This window comes from Desmodus rotundus, chromosome 2 (assembly GCF_022682495.2).
Source record: "Desmodus rotundus isolate HL8 chromosome 2, HLdesRot8A.1, whole genome shotgun sequence".
Lineage (NCBI taxonomy): Eukaryota > Metazoa > Chordata > Mammalia > Chiroptera > Phyllostomidae > Desmodus > Desmodus rotundus.
In genome coordinates, this window is record NC_071388.1 from 44,894,458 (window position 1) to 44,914,146 (window position 19,689).

The window sequence follows — 19,689 nt, forward strand, 5'->3', positions numbered from 1 at the left end:
CAGTTCTGTGAGCATTTTGATTACCAGGATTTTGAATTCTCCATCAGATAGATTGACTATCTCCTCATCACTTAGCTCTCCTTCTGAAGTTTCGCTCTGTTCTTTCATTTGGGCCATATTACTTTATCTCGGCGCACCTGTTAAGTTGTAAGGGGGTGAGGCCTTAGGTATTCTCCAGAGCAGGGCAACCCTCCTTGCTGCACTCTGGCGCTGTCTGTGGGGGAGGGGTCAGAGAGGGAACAATGCAGCTAGCTTGCTTGGCTCTAGTCCCACTTTCCAACTATTGTGTGAGACTGGGAGTTTCTCCCGCTGTGGCAACCCCCTGCTGTAGTCCACAGTCAGCTCTGAGTCTCTGTTTCTTGTTCAGTCAGCGGCGCCCGCATGGTCCACTGCCTCAGATGGCTCCTTTCAGCCAGCCCCTCCCATGTGGTCCGAGGCCTTGCCACGGGTTCTCTCTGTAGCCAGTCTTACCTGTCTGGTTGGTCTGATTGACCGTTTTTTTAATTCCTTGGTTGTCGGAGTTCCATGTAGTTTGATTTTCTGGCACTTCTGGTTGTTAATTGATTTTATATTGGTTGTTATCCTCCTTTTGGTTGTGCGAGGAAGCGAAGGGTTTCTACCTACACCTCCGTCCTGGCCAGAATTCCTTTCTAAAAGAAATTTATCTACTCAATGACATGATTATTATTTCTATACTAGGTATTCATCTTATTTCATGTTTCTATGTGTTTCTGCATATGCATTTATTGTTGATGCTAATACCTAATTGTTTCTTATTCTTTGTTTTGCAATTGGACTATGTTTTGTTTTATTTTCTATATTTAGTTGACATCATATGTTTAATTTTATTAGTTGTCTACTTTAAAGTTTCTTAAAAACATTTTAAATTTTGCACTTGTATTCTTTTTAAACATTAGGATATCGGTGAATGTATAGACCGTGCGTACATGGATCCTAAGCGAAGAATTACTTCCTTCTCACAGAACTGTAACCTTTATCGAGGTATGGGATAATGTGTGTTTGTGCTCTACTGGTATCTGTGGATCCCAGACAACTAACTAAATCTTTTCATAGAAATTGTGCTTTGGGTCCCATGATGTGCCCCAAACTCTATATGATCAACAGAGCTTTCTGAGAGCCCTGTACCCCATCTCTGCACAGCTGTGCTATAGCAGATGCAGTTGAGACTGCCCTGAAACTGCCAGAAGGGAATATGGTGAGAGAAGAAAAGGCTTATATTCTGTGGACGAAGCTGGGCTCCCGATACAATGTCATCTGGTCTTCCTTGTGTATAAGATGTCCCTGAGTCAGGTGCTATAAATTGGGGAAACAGTATCTCATGTTTAATCACTCAAAATGAAATCCTTTCAATTAAAGACTATTTTCCCCTGCATGTTATCATGGGGGAAAAGGGAGATAGTGAGAGTTTATGGTCAAGCTGTATTTCTTAGAACAAGTGTTAGCTTTTCTCATGCTTGGAAAATATTTGTATACATTCCACAATGAGGAACATCATTGAAACTGCCTGATCACCAGAATATAAGACTTAAAAATTTTCCACTAGACGGTCATTCATTTTATGTTAAGTATTGCCTTTTACACTTTCTATCAAAAATGCAGACTTAGAAAAAATGCAGCATATTGATTGAATCACAAATTAACACCTACCAATTGAAGGTTTCCCTAAATACACTTGACTCTGAGGAGAGGACAAGAGGAGAGGCAGTGAGGGGAAGGTGAGAAAGACAACCTCCACCCACTCGCTACTGGGCTTTGGGTTGCTGCATGGCCCTCTGCAAATGCATGCTGGGCCATGAGCAGGAGAGGTACTGAGCTAGACTGCACCTTCAGTCACATGCTGACTTAAAACTTGATTCTTTCAGGGGAGGATTTTGTACCACTACCTACCCTAATTTGCCGTGGCTGCCCTAAAGAGATACCTGTTGACAGCCCAGAGCTGGTGGAGCCTCTGAATCATTCCATTGCAAAGCTTAATGCAGAGAATAATGGAACTTTCTATTTCAAGATTGACACTGTGAAGAGAGCAACAACACAGGTCTGTAAATTTTCCTGCAAAAACAGTGATATCATAGTCTGTGTGCAAATTGCATACTGATCTAGGCTCTGGGGTGGGAGACAATATACCTGGTGAAAGGAATTTGAATTTCAAGTCCCAACCTCTCTGCATGCTTGATGTGTGATCTTGGACAAGTCTTGAGAACATTCTTTTCATTTTCTGTCTGTAAAGGACAGGGGTGAGGATCAAGTAAGATAATCTATGTCAATACATTATCTTTCCAAATTCTAAAGAGTTATATAAATTCTAGCAACTATTATATAATTAATAAAATGTAGGGCTATAAAAAGCAGGACTTATTCTCTGCCTTTCCAGTCTCATCTCTTACTATAGCATCATTCAGGGCCTTGGGCTCAGCCACGTCAGTCAATCTGTCATCACCGAGACCCTTCACACTCACACCTCTGTGTCATTTGCCCCCTGGCTGGGTGGCCTTCTGGCCCACAAATGTATTCTCTAAAGAGCTGTCTCTCCTTCCATGCCCTGTTAATGGAGGATAAGAAGAGTCCCAGTCTGGGGGTCCAGAGACCCAGTTCTACCATAGTACCTACCCCTCATGTCCTAGGTAACCCCGGGAAGTCATTCAGACTCACTCAGTCTCTGTGGCACCACGTGTGAATTGAGTGGCTGGATGAGAAAAGTCCAAACTGCTTCCAACTCCAACAGCATATGGCTCATCTATTCATGGACAGATTCCTATTATAAACCTCAAAACTGGCCTCCCTAATGATAAGCTAAAGAAAACTAATCAAAATAGAACCACACTCTTAGAGGTAACCAACATGCTTTATGATCTGAAGAATAAAAAAGCCTCCTCTTAAAATAGTTCATACTTTTGGCTCAGTAATCGAATTTCTAGAAATCTAAAATAGAGTCTTTATAGACAATGACATTTGTTGCAGCACTAACTATAAAGGAAAAACTTATAAACCATCAATTGATTAATAATATAGAAAGAATATCAAGCAGCAGTTATAAAGCATCTTTGTGAGGAGTTCTTGATGTGGTAAATTGCTTGTGTAAAATATGCAATGAAAACAAAAAGGCCATCAATTGAATGTACATTCTGTTGTCAATTGTGTTATAAAAAACTACAGAAAACACTGCTGAAAAGACACAAATGCCTCCAGCTGGCCACAGTGATGGCTTTAAGTAAGGGCACAATGGGCTGTTTAATTTCATCTTCTAATGTCCTGTATTAGTTTTACTACTGGGAAAAAACCCTAAGCAAATCTTATTAAAATAAATCAAGACTGACACTTTGATCTCTCTCCTGCTCAGGCACTTACTCCTGTCCTGGACAACACAACCTTTTCTCCCTCATTTCATGGGCACATGACCCACAGTAGGCTTACTCACAGGGTACACCAGTGATGCTACTCTTGGGTTTGTTGGCTTGTCTTCTCACTTCCTCTTCCTGCTTTCTTGTGAAATTCCCTTATTCTTCATGATGCAGAAATAGTCTAGTACTCTGTCATACATTGTATGTCAGAGGTTTGCTGTCAGGAGAGAAGCACCCACTGTCAAACATGCCTATCTAGTCCTCTTAGTACTTAGAGTTCTCTGTCAATTAGCTAATCAACATTCTAGCATATATGTCTCTTTGTGTGTATGTGTGTTCATGCTGAGGATGCCAGGGGAAAACAACAGGTAATGCTGTGAATTAATTGAAGGGAACTGACATTCCTTCATTTGCCAAATCTGGGATACAGTGAGAATCTCAGACTTTCTTATGAGACAAATCCTTACTGATTTTTGCATTTAAAGAGAGCAATTTGGCCGTTCTGACATGGTCATCCAAGGAAGACCTGGTAGAGCAGCCAAGCTACTGGAAAGCCATTTACTGTGTGATGAGTTTGCCAAAAGCCAATCTCCAAATCATCAATTTGCCAAATTGCTAAAGGTTTATTTTACAGATTTAGTCTTGCCTTGGCTTTCCGTATTTAGTCCTACATGAATGCATGTCCATTTCAAGTTGGTTTCATATTTCATATACCAAATATCTCTTAAATCTTCTGTTTGCACATGTGAAGAATGCAATTTCTGTCCTAGGCCATCTATTTTGCCCTGCCTCTACCGCCACTGTCCCCGCTGTTGCCCATATTGCTTCCTGTCTTTGGTCAGATGAATATAGCTCGAGTGTGTGCACATTCAGAAATTTTTTCTTTTACAAAGTACTGTTAATATCAAAGCTTATGTACATATGATACTTCTGATGCACATCGCCAAACTATTTACAATTATGCCAATTTACATTCACACCACCTGAGAATAAGTCATTGGTCATATGATTGGAGTCCTATTCCTACCAACAGTGATTGAGGCTCAGTGCTTTCCACACACGAACAATTCCAACCATCATTGCTGTTTTTCCCCATTGCCAAAATACTAAAGATTAAAAATCCTATTGCATTGGTTTGCTTAATGTGCATATATTTGATTATTCATGAAGGTAAACATTTTTTCACACTTAATGACGATTTTAATGTCTTTTTTGAAATACCTGTTCATTTCTTCTGTTTATTTTTTAGTGTTCAGCTTTATATACATAAGAATATTAATCCTATACCATATTTTTCCCTGTTGGCTTTTCATTTGTTTTGCTGTGATTTTTGAGAATCAGCTTCATTTTTGTCTGGACAAATTTAGACATTTTTTCTGCCTTTAGATTTCCTTCTTCTGATTATCACCTAAGAAATCCTTCCTCATTCTCGGATCTGATGAATATATATTTATATCTTTTGAGTTTATTTCTTTAACTTAAATTTTTAATGCATTTAGAATTTATTTTTCTATATGGTATTTTCTACTTGAAGAAGGACACTTAAGCAGGAGGATTTAAGCAGGAAGACTTCTGATAAGAATGGTGCCTGATAATAATGGCAGTATGGATGCGATCTTAAGGCCCTAGAACAGAAGACTTATGTTGACTTAATTCCTTCTACTGGACATTGAATAGAGTTGAGGTTGAGGCCATCAGTTGTGCTTTGTGTCACATGCTGTTAAGTTTCTCAGGCAACATTATCTAAATCAACATTATTGTTTTAAAAATTGGATTAAGGTATATTCTGAAATGAGCAAGAAAACTTATGATCACAAACATATAGACTCTAAAACTCTCCTAGAACTTTCTCCCCATTTACACACACACACCTGGAGTTTGGAAAGTTAATTATGAAATTTTAATTAAAAATTTAACCATGATTACCCAGCAAGACAATTCCAGACGGGAGTTTAGGTCTCCTATGACTCTGTTCTCATGCTCCTCTGTTCTTCCCACCAAACTTTCTCCATGCTTTTAAAAAACACAAATAGACAAGGAAGACTCCTGTGGTTCGACATTTCAAATGAGATTACACTGTGACCCTGTAACTTCATTTTTTAAAAATAATGGCCATCTCTCCGGGTCCACAGATATATTGATGCATTCTGTTTAACAGGTCCCCACTTGGGGGCTTGTGAAAGGCAACCGATTGATGTATCTCTCACACATCAATGTTTCTCTCCCTCTCTTTCTCCCTTCCTTCCCCTCTCTAAAAATAAATAAATAAAATCTTTAAAAAAAACAAAATAATCATTTTTATTAAATATATTTTTCAAGTGTAAGATATAAAATATGGCATTTTAAAATGACTTTTTAAAACCTATACTTGTCATTTCCTTGTAGTCAAAGGACTTTAAAAAGCATGAGTTTAATTTTTTAGTAATAAATTGTGCCTCTTCTAGATAAAAAGAAATAAATAAATTCAGCCATAAAATGTTAATTGTGGAGACAGCCCTGTATAATGATTAAAACTATTGTTACAGATCAAAATGGTTTCTAAATATAAAGAAAATTAGGTGAAGCAAACTAGAAAATCAAAATATTGAGTTGGCCAAAACTTTGTACGTTTTTTCCTATTAAATAAAAAACACATTCTTCATTTTCACCAATAACTTTATTGATTTGGATGTTTTGAGTATGTTGTCTATGTCCTGTGTGGTATAACATTGATTGCTCTTAATTAATGTTTTGATTTGATCGCCATCAATTTCAACTGGTCTACTGACTATGGAGCATCATCCAATGAGAAATCTCAAGCACAAAATGTTGTAAACCACTTTTGACATGTTTGATCAATCACAGCACTTTCTCCATACACTGCACAAATCCGTTTTTGCCTTTCAGTTGTATTTTTCCCTTCCAAAATAAAAAAGCATAATATGCCAAAAGTGTTGCTTATTTTCTTCCATCATTAATATTAAAATTGCTACACAAAAATTCACCAGTTTTGATGTCTTTTTTAAATGCATGCTGATGTGACAACTGTCACAATACAATCTAACAAGATTCTTTTGAATGAAGTTAAAGACAACTAATCACTACTAGGGCCATCCTCGGGGGAAAAAAATGAACTAGAGGCCAACTCAATAATTTTCCTAATCACATAATTTCATCCTCATAATTTCTATAGTGGCAATAACTCAGTATTTCTCTGATTGAAGATTTGGCAGGTCAATAAGGCAGACTTAAAGAAAGTGTTTAAGTTTTTTTTCTACTCAGATTTGATTAGAACACTTGAATGACTAATGAATTTTTCAGCTATTGAACAATAAAACTCAGAAAAGTATAAAAACAAAAATTATAGCTTGCTTTTTCTTTTCCCAAGTAGAAACAGAAATGAGACCAACCAACAGCCAAATATTTCACACACTCATACAAACTAAAAGTTTAGTTCTGAGACATTTGTGCTTTTCTGTATAATTCTCAAATGGTCAGTGTGTAATTAAAATTTTAATATTCTCCCCTAAGATCCTTTAGGTTAAAAACAAAATATTAATCATGCAATATTAATTAAGTGACTACTTTGTCCTAACTTATTTTCCAGGTGATAGCTGGAATAAGATATTCTATTGAGTTCATGGCCAGGGAATCCACGTGTTCCAAGGAGAGTGATAAAGAGTTGACCGAAGATTGTGAGATCAATTTACTTGGAGTGCGTAGTAGTGCAACTCTCTACTTATTCCCTGCATATCTACTTGATGTTTTAAATGTGTTTAAGTGATTCATGAATAGCACTGTTCTCTCTTTTGGCTTTTGTTTCCATGGATAGGAAATTCTAAGCTGCACTGCTGACGTTATTGTGGTACGTTGGGAGGATAAAATTTACCCTACTGTCAACTGTCAATCACTAGGAAAGGTATGATTCTAATTACAGTCAGCTTGGGTAAATTTTGATATTCTGAAAAGTGCTATTTTGGGGTTAAAAATTAAGCCATTATTTAAATGAATTGGGAGACTATTTTTTTTTAAGGGGAAGAACACATTTCTGTGCTGAGCTCTCTTTTTTATGGCCAGAAAGGAAAACAGCAGTCTTCTTAATCACTCCCTGCACACTGTCAGTGCCCCATGCTTCAGCAGGCTCTCTCTTAGTGAAGTGCAGCCCCTGCGGAGGAGAGCCGACACTAGCTATGCAGCTTCAAGGTGTGCCTGAGATGCTCTTTTGGCATCTGCCTGCACCCAAGGAACTTGGGAGAAGTGCACATCTCTGACCCTGCTCCACATCTACTGAATCCACATCTGCATTTTAACATGATCCCCAGGGGATGCACACCCACCTTCAAGTGTGAGAAGCATTAGTTTCCAACATCTTTTGTAGTTCTCAAGAGAAGGTTGGGAGGTAAGTAATTCTTTTCCCATTGTGAAGAATGAGACATTAGAAATTACCAAGCTGCTGAGATCCTAGAGTGAATAATACCATTGTCAAGTGCGTCCGCTGACCCAGGCACTGCACTGAGGACATCACACATAGTTTTCTCCTCACCACTCTGTGAGGCCGTTGCTGTTGGTATTCCTTTCTTAGGGATGAGAAAAGTGAAGCTAGTGGCCCTCAGATGCAAGTCTAGGTCAAATCAGAGCCTCCACGTTCACAGGACGCCAATAACTAGGGTCTAGCTTGTTTGACTCTAAAGAACATGGTCTTTGCACCACTGAACACTGCCTCCAGCCATCGAGTTCCCGCTAGCAGTGAAAGTGCAGGAAGAAGTAATCCATATCTCCCATGCAAGTTGCCTCTTCTCCCTTTTTTCTGATTTAGGTTTTTGCCAAGCATAGATATGTATATAGTCTAACACAAACATGATACAAAGCCTGCATTTCAAGCTCATGAACACGTCCTAATGTGTTTCAGACAACAAGGTGATTGTGGATATGTGCTTCATGTATGTTTAATTCTTAAAGCCACTTTGAGTCTTTGTAAATAACAGCAGTAATTGTGCTAATAGAAATAGTATCGATTAATAAATAATGTGCCATGGCTTTACATAGACATAGACCTAGAAGGGATCCTAGAGATTATGTGGTTCAAACCCCCAATTATTCCAAAAGAAGAAAAAACTCTCCATTAGTAGATTATTATTATTAAGAATAATAATCAATATCTACAAAATATAAAATCAATGAAAAGAAAAATATACATTCTTATCTTTTCTGCACTATTAAAATAGCACTTAAGGACTTGCTGCATTGTAAACCAAGATAGCATTGCCAGGTCGGAGTCCCCTCTTACTTCATTGACAGTGTGGCTTCACAATAATGCATTCATCTTAATATTTCCTGTTTAGACTTCAATGCTGAAAAGACCTCCAGGTTTTTCACCTTTCCGATCAGTACAAGTGGAGGAAACAAAGGAAGTAACAACTGTAAGTCCACCCTACACTTCCATGGCACCTGTACAAGATGAAGAGCAGGATTCAGAAAAAGAACAAGGACCCATGCAGGAACGTGGCTGGGGCCATGAAAAGAAAATAAAACATGGCCTTGACCTTCGCTATAAATATAAGCATGACCAAGGCCATGGTCACCAAAGGGAACATGGTCTTGGCCATGGACATCAACAACAACATGGCCATGGTCATGGACAACAAAGGAAACGTGACTATAATCCTGAATACCAAGGGAGGCATGGCCTTGGCCATGGACATAAACATGAGCATGGTCATGGCTATGGTAAACATAAAAATAAAGAAAAAAAAGAATGGGAAGCACAATGATTGGAGAACAATGCATTGGGAAAGTTCTTCTGAAGACAGCACTACATCAGCACAGACACATGAAAAGACAAGAAGGCCAACGCCCTTCCCTCTCCCAGCCCAGCCAGGTGTAGCAGTTACCTTTTCTGGCTTTCAGGACTTAGATCTCATTGCAGCTGCGATGACTACTACACCACCAATTCCCACATCCACTGATGATGCTTGGATCCCTGAAATCCAGATAGAGCCAAATAACCTTTCATTTAACCTGATACCTGATTTTCTAGAAACAAGCTCCCGCAAATGTCCTGGACACCCCTGGAAGCCACTTAATGGAATGAATCCAACTATGGAAACAAGATTTTCGTGATTTCAATCTCTCTGATGCTCTTTATTAATGTATGCAGCCATGGGGGTTTCTTTAACACTTCACCACCCCCCTTCCCCATTGTCCAAATACCCCATTATAACACACCCAAAACCATGAAGCTTCAGAACAGCCTAGAGAGAAGTGGTGAGACACCCGATGGGGACACCATCAGTTCCTATGGACAACATAAAACTGCGTGCAGAATTCTAAACCCTTTCTGAGTCTTCCTCTCAAGTGTTCTTAACTAACACAGAAAACGGGCAACCAAATGTGCCTTGTGGCTTACTGCAGTTTACTTTTCTAATAACAAATGTGTACATTAGAATGATATTGCTCTTCATACAAAGATTCTTCCCATTTTGAATAAACTGTGGTGTCTGATTCCTGAACACCTGTGAAGTAAAGGAAAGTCAAGAGACGGAATGCTGACCTTCTGAATAGGGGCAAAATAATAATAAAAACCAGTAGAAGTCAAGGGGGAACAAGCAAGAAAGGGAGACATAAACTAATTGACTTCCTGTTTCTGAAATGGGCTAGTTATATCAAGTAGGCACTCCCAACTTGACAAAGTTATTTTGATAATTCTCTTTCTGATTGAGAGTGTTTCTCACAAGCCAATAATCTGTTACCTCATTAACTACTCTTTGCAACATGGCTGTCAAATAGAAATTTTCTGTGTGTTTATTTGTTGCTGAGGCTAGTTTGAGTACTCCTTAGTTTTTAGCAGCTGTGCACTGAATGAAAAGAAAGGAAAGCAGAGGAAGTAAGATCGAGGCATGCTTGTGAAGGAAATCTTTTCTAATAATTGCCAAGGGAACACCATGAGATGTGATGCAACGTCTGTTCAGAAATTTTGGCAGGAATTGCCTCTCCACCCACACTCTACCATCACATCTTTTTTTTACAACACTGGAAAGCACTGATTTTTTCAGAAAAGCACAGTGTGTTTAATATCTGTAATGTGAGGGAGGCACGTATTTAATAACCCTTGCTGTTTTGCCTGGGGAAACAAGATTGGGCTTTAATCAACTACAGTTGCCTGTGGATGCATGTGTCACTGCTACTTCAATTTATGGGATGATGATTTCAGCCTCTGAGTTTTTATTTCATTTCAAATGTTATCTGTACTTTTCAATAAAGAACCAGTGATGCCAGGAAAAAGTCTTATTTTGTCAACTCGTGCTTCACTCTTCTCTTAGTGAATGATAACATCAGATTAACAGAATTTTACTATATTTACAGAAGCAACTAAGACATTGCGAGTACAAGGGCCGACCTCAGAAGGCAGGGGCAGAGCCAGCATCTCAGAGTGAGGTCTCCTGACCAGTGGGCAGAATCTCCATGGCTGGCACACTAGCCCCAACAACCAACCTGTCAGCAGCCCTGCGTGGAAGGACAAGAAGGTGGGAAAGAATGCAGTTGAGAAGAATGCCACTTAATCACTCTGTTTCTGGATGAAATAAAGTTTGGTCTTGATGTTCTCACTCCTGATTAATTCACAGTAGTCTGCTTTCAGCCACACCCATCCTAAAGCAAATTTCACCAGCAATTTAAGGAATCCCTCAATTGCCCTTCTTCCTCCCTCTGCTTCCCATCTCAAAGTTAAGAATAATTTGACTTGTTTTACTATTTTTACGATGTAGATAATTACCAAAAAAAGAAAAAAAAATCTTTGTTAATATGATGTCTACGAAGTTTCCATTATTGAAACTATCTAATCTCAAGAAGTTTAAAGAAAACTTAAAATTGTCTTCTCTGGTCCAAATAAAGAATATAGAAATCAAAAGTGATAGAGTTTTTAAATTCCTGTAATAAAACTCACTTACTGAATGCCTACAAAGCCCTTTTAGACAGGGCTAGACAATTTCTGTTCCGTGTGTGACTTGGTCCTCACAACCACTCTAGGTCCCCATGATCACCCTTCTACAATGAGGAAACTGTAGGTCACAGTGCCCTCCTCAAGGTCACGCAGTTGATAGGTGAGAGGGCTGGCATTCCAACTCAGAACCTTGAAACTTCATTGCACCACATTATCATGAGGCATTATTATCAATGTTGTCATTACAAAATAATGCATTTCTGAATCTGAGATGATCAGTATGTCAATACAACAACCCTTAACAAACATCTCATTGTGGCTGGTGCTGTTCTGAGCATGTTCAGGGTAAACTATAACTGAGCCAAACACCAGCATTGGCCATTTACTGTATGCTTAGCACTAGGCACTGAAAAGAAGAGAAATAAGTGTTAAAGACATAAGTCCTTTCCCTCAAGGGACTCACAGTCCCATTGGGAAGTCAGGACTAAAGCAGGAGGACCAGATTGGATCCACACCATGATCATTTGTGGAGCAGTAAGCAGAGCTGATGAGTGTGGAAGTTGTGGAGGGACGAACTTGGAAAGATGAAGTGAAGTCCAATTGGGAATACGGATTTGTAGTAGGCAGTAGAGAGCCTGTTACAGTTCTTGAGCTAAGACATGCTAACAGAGGGTATAAAAGCCATCACTCTGAAGCTGCTGGGGAGCATTGATTAGAGTGAGATGAGACTGGTCTCAAGGCAATGGTCCAGGTACTTTAACAGAAGAACGACCACTCAGAGCCGGTATAGAAAGCCTACAGTTCTCACTTTACTCAACAAGACGAAGTATTCCCACTTTAGACCTTTCCCAGATAAAATAAGCATGAGTTTCCTGTGACCCAGCACCTACCTCTCACTTTAAGTATCTGCATGCTCTTCTCACTCCCAAGCTGAAAGGCACACCGTGTTTCTGACCTTGGCTCTGAAACCACACAGCTTCATCCATTTGTGCTTCTCTTCAGTGCAGAAGTTCCTCTTGTCAGCCCAACCCACATTCCTCATGTTGTGTAGGCCTAGCATCTCTAGCAGGAAGCCCTTCCTGGCTTTTTACCCCTTCTTCCGTTTTCTGCTTCTAAGCCTCATCCCAGTCTGTCCTGTGCTCATGCTTCACCCCATACCCTCCCAAGCCCTTGCTGGTGCTCTGTGGGAGAGGGCAGACCTCCCCAAGGCTCCTAGGGGAAGACTTGAGGGAATCCAGTAGATATGATAATTACCCATTCTTCTAGAAGTTTCAATGTCTCTACCTACCATAAGTTAGATGATTAGAAAGCAAAATATTATCTAAACTCCTTGCAAAAATGCTTTTGTTAAATTATTTACCTTCAGCCTTTATTCTACAAGAATCTCCAGTTGACCACCACATTCTGGGTTTTCAACACCTTAGCTGGCGGTGTTGCCCAGTACTCAAATTGGAGACAGTGCACTAAAGTTGTTGAGAACCTGGGTTGTGCAGTTAGACAGCCTGAATTCAAAAGCTAGAAATTTATGTAGTTTATCAAAATCCCAGTTTCCTAAAATATTAGACTAACAATATGCTCCCATCATAGGTGTCATGTGAGCATTCACTAAGGGCAACTATTGTTTCATTACTAGGACATAAATATATTGCTTTCAGACTTTACTGTGGGGAAAACATTTTGTCTGAAAATGAGATGTGTTTAACACCACCATACATCCCTTTGTGCCTTTGCCACCATACACCCATTTCAAAGGTTGTAAGCAGTTCATATGAAGTGGCTGGTAAAATCTATCTCATTTTCAATTCCATTGTCCTCAACCTTGGCTGCACATTAGAATCACCTAGGAAGCTCAAGACCATGTGAATCCAAATCTTGCGAGGTGTTCTGAGTATCTTATTTTTCAAAAGCTCTCCATTGATTCTAATGCACCTGAAGGGTAGAATAATTGATTTATGCCTATTCTGTTTCCTTTTAATCTTAGTTATTCAGTTTTGCAGGGTTCCACTTATTCTTTTTGAAAATAAGAGGTTTATGAAACTCATAAGGGATAAGTGGATGAAGAGATGGATGGACAGGTGGACAACAGACAGATAACTCATTATAAAGAGGGACCCAAATAAACAGAATTTAGTTATTAAAAAATTGTGTGTTTATTCTTATATATTTAAACATCAGTCACTTTCAAAATACTCTCCATTGATGTAATACACATATCAAGGTGTTTTTTCCACTGATCAAACAGTTTTGAACTTGTCGATTTTGATGCTTTTTAGTGCTTCTGCTGTTTTTTGTTTCACCTCTTCCACATCAGCAAAACATTTCCCTTTGAGGAGTTTTTCATCTGGGGAAACAAAATAAAAGTCAGTCAGGGTGAGATTAGGTGAGTAGAGAGAGTGGGGCAAGGGGGTCATGCCATTTGGGTCAGAAACTGCTGAACACTCAGCATGGTGTGGGCAGGTGCAATTGTAAACCACCTATCATGACATGGGCAAATGCATTGAGTCTTCAAAACAAATTCATTGAAGCCGAACACAGCCTCTCACAACAGCACCAGCTGTTACACAGATACAGACAGATTCCTAGAACACTCACCTAGCAGGGAAAGCCTGTACTACAAGGGCCATGCCCTCCAGAAGATAATTCCAGTTTGGGGGGAATCCCCCCTGATATGTACACTAGCATTGTTACAGTAAGAATGTAGAGTACAAATTGGTATGAATGGCCTTAGAAAGAAATAAAAAGCCCTGATTGGAGTGGCTCAGTGGTTTGGGCATTGTACTGCAAACTGAAATGTCACCAGTTTGATTCCCAGGCAGGGCACAAGCCTGGGTTGTGGGACGGGGCCCTGGTGGGAGGTGCACAGAGGTAACAAATTGATTGATGTTTCTCTCCCACATAGATGCTTCTCTCCCTCTCTGTCTTCCTCCCTCCCCCCTCTCTAAAAATAAGTAAAGAAAAAAATTTTTTTAAAGACAGAGCACTGCTTACTGAGTATGAGGAATGAAGGACAGAAATACACTAAAGATGACAAATGGTTTTTTAGTCTAGGTGCCTAATGGAATGTTAATGCCATTATCACAAATAAGGAAACTGGGAGATGGTCTGAGCTTTCTTATAACTCATAAAAAAACACACTGACCTGAAATATACATACTTTAAGATATTTCAACAGCTGAATAAACAAACCTATGAAATTATTATGCAGATGAGTATAAACTGCTACTATGACCCATCTCAAATTATTTCATTTACTTCAATATCGGTGGCACCTGCCATATTAGCAGGAAGTATCATTAGATACTTATGGCTAAGCTTGTGGAAAACATGTGGAAAAACTATAATTACAGAACTCCTTCCAATGTCAAAAAGAACAGGAAGGAAAAAAATTATTTCCTGAAAGTAATCTTAACTTATATTTCTACTGATGAACTAATCTAGCAAAAGATCTTTGTTAGGACATCTTTTCTGCCTCCTGTCTTCTCTATGGGCCATTTGGAGATGGTACCATTCTGAGTGTGTGGAAATACCACAATTCTCATTCAGTACGTCTGTGGTGGGGCCTGGAATTTGAGTTTCTCAGGAGTTCCCAGGAGATGCAGGTGCTGCTGGTACCAGGACCCTAGTTTAGAACTGCTGGTGTAAGACTTCTCAACCTGCCTATACCTTACAATCACTTGGGCAACTTTTTAAAAATACCTTGCTAGGAGCATCACGCCAGACCTACTAAGTCATGTTTCCAGAGTCCTGCGGGTGATTTTAATGTGCAGGTCGGGGTCTAAACCACTGAAGTGACGAATAGTAGCAAGTACCATTTGTTTGCTTACTTGCTGTGTGCCAGACTCCATGTGAAGATCCCATACACATGATCACATCGGTGAACCCCATTTCACAGGTAGAAAACTGAGGCTCAGGGAAGTGAGATCAGCTGGCCAAGACCACAGAGCAAGTGTTAGTAGGAGAGGAAGGATGGAGCTCGGGTCTCCCTGACTGGAGTCCACACTTACAACCGCAGATGCCTGTGCCACGTGGGCCTCACAGAAACATTTAAACACTGATTTAAATGTGAAAAATGAGCAGAAGTTCTCTAGGCAGACAAGGAGGGAAAGCTTTTCAGGCAAAAATATGGGAACACTTTGTTTCATTGTGCTTGGCTTTATTGAGCTCCACAGGTGTTGTGTTTTATACAAATTGAAGGCAGGAGCCTCCACCAGCAAAAAGATTGCCACCCTCACTTTCTTGTGACACTCGCTTTACTGCTGTAGTCTGGAACCGAACCCGCAATATCTCTGAGGCTGGCCAAAACGGAGCTCCGCATCCCTGGAGGTGCCTAAGTAGAGGCTAGAAGTCTGGGGTATTCTGGGTTGGATTACTGAGCTGGGGAGCAGGGCAGGGCAAGATGACTGCTGTGCCCACCCTCCTCCAAAGTCTAGAATCCAGTAATGAGGCGATCTAGGCCAAGGGGACTAGGAGGTGGACCAAGAGCAAGAGAAAGATAGGAGCAGTGACTTGCTCAGAGTTGCCCTGACTGACGATTAATGAGCACATACCTCTTCCCTGCATTTAGTCTCTCTGATTTACTCTCTGATTAGTATTTACTAATAGTTGGTTCTGAAATCTTTTCCACTCCAAAACAACTCTATGGTAGCTATATGTGCCAGATAAATATTAATAAATAAAAGCCAGAACATAGGACAGGCAAATGCAGGACTGAGATTGAGACTATTCGTATTTAAATATTCGTTTAAATGTTGAAATTTACTATTCATTGTCTTTTATTCTTTCTTTTTATGTACTCTTTTATAGTACATACTAAATGTATAGTGTGGAAAATTTAGAAAATACAAAATAACATAAAGCAGGAAATAAAAACAATTGAAATCTCACCAGCCAAAGGAAACTACTATTGAAATTTTGGTATAACTCTCAAAAAATATTTTCTTCAAATGTGTATGGTATGTGAATTCCAAAACAGGAATCATGCTATTATTATAATAAATAACCTCTATTTTTTATGCAACATATCTTGTGGCCATTTTTAATGTCCTTAGATTTTACTCCCTTAGATCCTTTCCTAAGTATAATGAATGCATGAATACCTTTCTATAATGATATGCTGCTGACAAACCACAGTGGGTAAGAAAATTCAGTGAGTCCAGTATTTTTGTTGCTGTTGTTGCGGCTGATGTTACAAAAGGTGGATCCATAAAATCGTGAAGACCCATCTTTGAGTAGCTCGCTGACTGAGATGACCGCCAACAGTTCTTACTTTCTGAACACGGCATCTCCTCCTTCACAGGGAGTTGCTGCCCCCCAGAGGTGAAGGCCTTCATAGGTAACAACGCCCCTGGGAGAAAGTGATTCCCCCCCCAATGAATACATTTCCATCTTCTTTTCCTTGTGCCGGTTAACATATAATTTCAGTTTGCCCAAGACTTTACTAATTCCTTTTGTTAACTAGCTGTGATTTTCTCCAGTGAATATAGTCTATATACTGAGGGTGTAGAAGCCCAAAAAGGACTCTAGCCTTATTGAAGCCTTTGGCAGTAAAAACTTTGTTCCTGGGGAACTGGTTCATCGGACATGCCACACAAGACAGTCTCCTCCCCTGGGGAGACTTTTGAATTACATAGAATAACTCACCCTTGAAGGAAATTACAAAATAAAGTCAAACAAAGTATCTCGAATTCAATAGGGCTCCTATAATTGGCTTCAAAAGACTACTAAGACTTAATATAAATCTAAGAGAAAGAATCATGAAGATTCTCAAGAAAAATGTGACATTGAGCCTGAAGAAAAATTCTCCAGGTGTGAGGGAAGGGAAATGCCCTGCTTTCACTCTGTAAGTGCCTGGCAGCAAAATTACGCTTTGTTGGCGCGGTGTGTAGAAGTGCATCAAGTAGGTTCAAGTTAGTCTTCAGAAGACAGAGACTTAAGAGGGTTTTTACCTAGAAAAAGCCAACTTCCAAATGGAAAAGCTCAAGTTTAAATGAGTTAAAATAATGTCTGACCAAAATAAAATTACGAACATATATTTTATTACGTAAAGATAACTAAATTATTAATAAAAATTTAAACATGTTTATTGCTTTGTAATATAGATACTCTCAAAAACATTTTTATATAAGAAAAAGGAAAATTTAACTTTTATTAAATGACCTGGTATCCCTCTCATTTATTATAAATTTGAAAACAGAGATAGGCAAATTGATATCAAGCCAATAATTAGTTATAAAAAGAGAAAGGAAAGACAAACAAATGAAGACCTCTTTTAATTGTAAAATGATTCGTTATAAATACAGAACTTCCAATTGAAAGGACTTTGAGAAATCCTTTTAACCAATATTGATAGGGTTTTCATATTATTTTAAAAAAAAACATGAATAAAAAGTAAAATATAAGCCCTGGCTGGTGTGGCTCAGAGGACTGAGTGCTGGCCTGTGAACCAAAGTGTTGCCAGTTCGATTCCCACTTAGGGCACAAGCCTGGGTTGTGGGCCTGGTCCCCAGTAGGGGGTGCACAAGAAGCAATCACACATAGACGTTCCTCTCCCTCTCTTTCTCTTTTCCTTCCCCTCTCTAACATAAATTAATAAGTAAATAAAATCTTTTTAAAGAAAAGTAAAATATAAGCAAAGTTTTTAATACTACTCAAATACTTGATAAATTGTTTCATATATTCTAGATGTGAAATATAGGTACATATCTTCTGGTTTTGCCAAGAAATAAAAATGCAAACATACCATTTTATTTCATGCTAAATTAAAGTTCTAAAATTTGAAACACTTGCTTTTCAAATAATATTGCTTACACTTAATATTTTAAAGCTCATTAACATATACATGGGCATACAACTGGATTGAGTTTCTATTTGAATGACTGGTGTCATTAGAAGCTGATCTCAAAAACCTCAGACAGTATTACAACTTACAAGAAACTGTAGAGTGCCTCTACTTACCCTTAATATGCAAACTTATAAGATGTGGTCTCTCTCCGATAAAGGTTTTAAAACAGTATATATTGACCTTTAATGCCAACTTACTATATTTTTCTAAAATCTCAAATTGTCTTTGGAATTTTGGACTAATAGATTATTGAGATATTAGTTAATAATCAATATTTAACTAGGAACTTTAAAAAATCTTAAAATTCTTCCAAGAACTGTGAAGTATCTAAGATTTTGCTCTGATTTCAAATAACAAGTTAGTCTTCCACAGTTTCATAGACACTGGCATCCTGGGTCACAAGACGCAAGACTCCTGGGTCAGAGACAATGTCATTCACAGTGATCCCAGCAATTTACAGTCCCCAAGCCCCGATGCCCACAAGGTGACACGAAGAAAGTCAGATGCTATCTGCGTTGCATGCACAGTGGATTGCATTGCAGGAGAGGAACCCCGAGTTTAAAGAACAAATATTTTATAATAAGCAGTAAGACCGCCTGAGCCTTGTGCTGGAAGGACATTATTATAATGGACAGTGAGTAAAACTGCCCTTTACTCTGGAGGAGGCGCAACCTCTATCTCCCAGGGCTGTTGTTTCTACAAACCGCTTTGAAAGATAGTCCAGAGCAAAGTTAGTCGTTGCCTCTACTCTTAAGACATGCAGAATCATGCAGAAACTCATGAAGATTTGTCTCCCGATACAGAGAGAAATAAAAAATAATATGCATAGTTCCTACACGATATCTATGCACATTTTAATGCATATGTCCTTATTTCTGCGTGACCACTTTTTCCTTAAGAATACTCAAATTAAGATAAAATAGGCCCTGGTCGGGTGGAGTGTCGTCCTGCTACGCCAAGTCACAGGGCCTGCAAGAACCAACCAATGGAGCCTGAGTGAGAGGAGCGACAAAATGACGTTTCTCTCTCTCTCCCCCCCTTTCTTCCCTAACGCTCCATCAAAAAAATCAGTCAATAAAAAAATTAAGATAAAATAAACACAAACACCAAATTATGATATACAGAGTGGAGCACAAGGTAGGCTTATTGTTGTTTGTATGGAGAATAATTAATAATACAAGAATAAACTCTGTGTTTCACGTACTCACAACTGTAAACCTGCTTTTGTCCCATCCTGTACTTGATAAAGTTGTTTTAAAGCTAGCATTTTAAATATCGTTATTAAAACTTTTATGACTATATAAGTATGTATGTACATATCAAAGCTATATTAAGGTTAATAGAATTTTAAAAATTATATATTATAGAGGAGAGATGACATGTAGTTTGAGAACAGAAAATTGGCCTCTGGGTGTGTCACCTGTTGTCAACGTGAAGCAGGTACAAGTTCTTTGCCTAAATTATATTCTGACATGGTAGCAAATATTGTTGTCACACTTCTGGGTGTGTACTCCCACGTTTCACAGGTGTGCCATATTTGTTCTGATGCTTGTGATGCTTTTGAGGACTTC

The 19,689-nt window shown here is 38.9% G+C and overlaps 1 protein-coding gene across 3 annotated transcripts in view; it reads left to right on the top strand.

Annotated features, from left to right (window-relative positions):
* Window positions 1-10,953, top strand: part of LOC112305188 (kininogen-1) — a 34,183-nt gene extending 23,230 nt beyond the window's left edge. For 2 of the 3 annotated variants that reach the window (XM_024560912.4, XM_024560903.4), the window contains 6 exons: window positions 918-1,002; window positions 1,884-2,056; window positions 6,946-7,053; window positions 7,171-7,257; window positions 8,681-8,758; window positions 10,701-10,953. In XM_024560912.4, coding sequence (XP_024416680.2) covers window positions 918-1,002; window positions 1,884-2,056; window positions 6,946-7,053; window positions 7,171-7,257; window positions 8,681-8,758; window positions 10,701-10,781 — 612 coding nt within the window. In that variant the 3' untranslated portion in view covers window positions 10,782-10,953. The remainder of the gene's footprint in view (window positions 1-917; window positions 1,003-1,883; window positions 2,057-6,945; window positions 7,054-7,170; window positions 7,258-8,680; window positions 8,759-10,700) is intronic. The other variant, XM_053918200.2, reaches the window with a different exon arrangement.
* The last annotated feature ends 8,736 nt before the right edge of the window (window positions 10,954-19,689 follow it).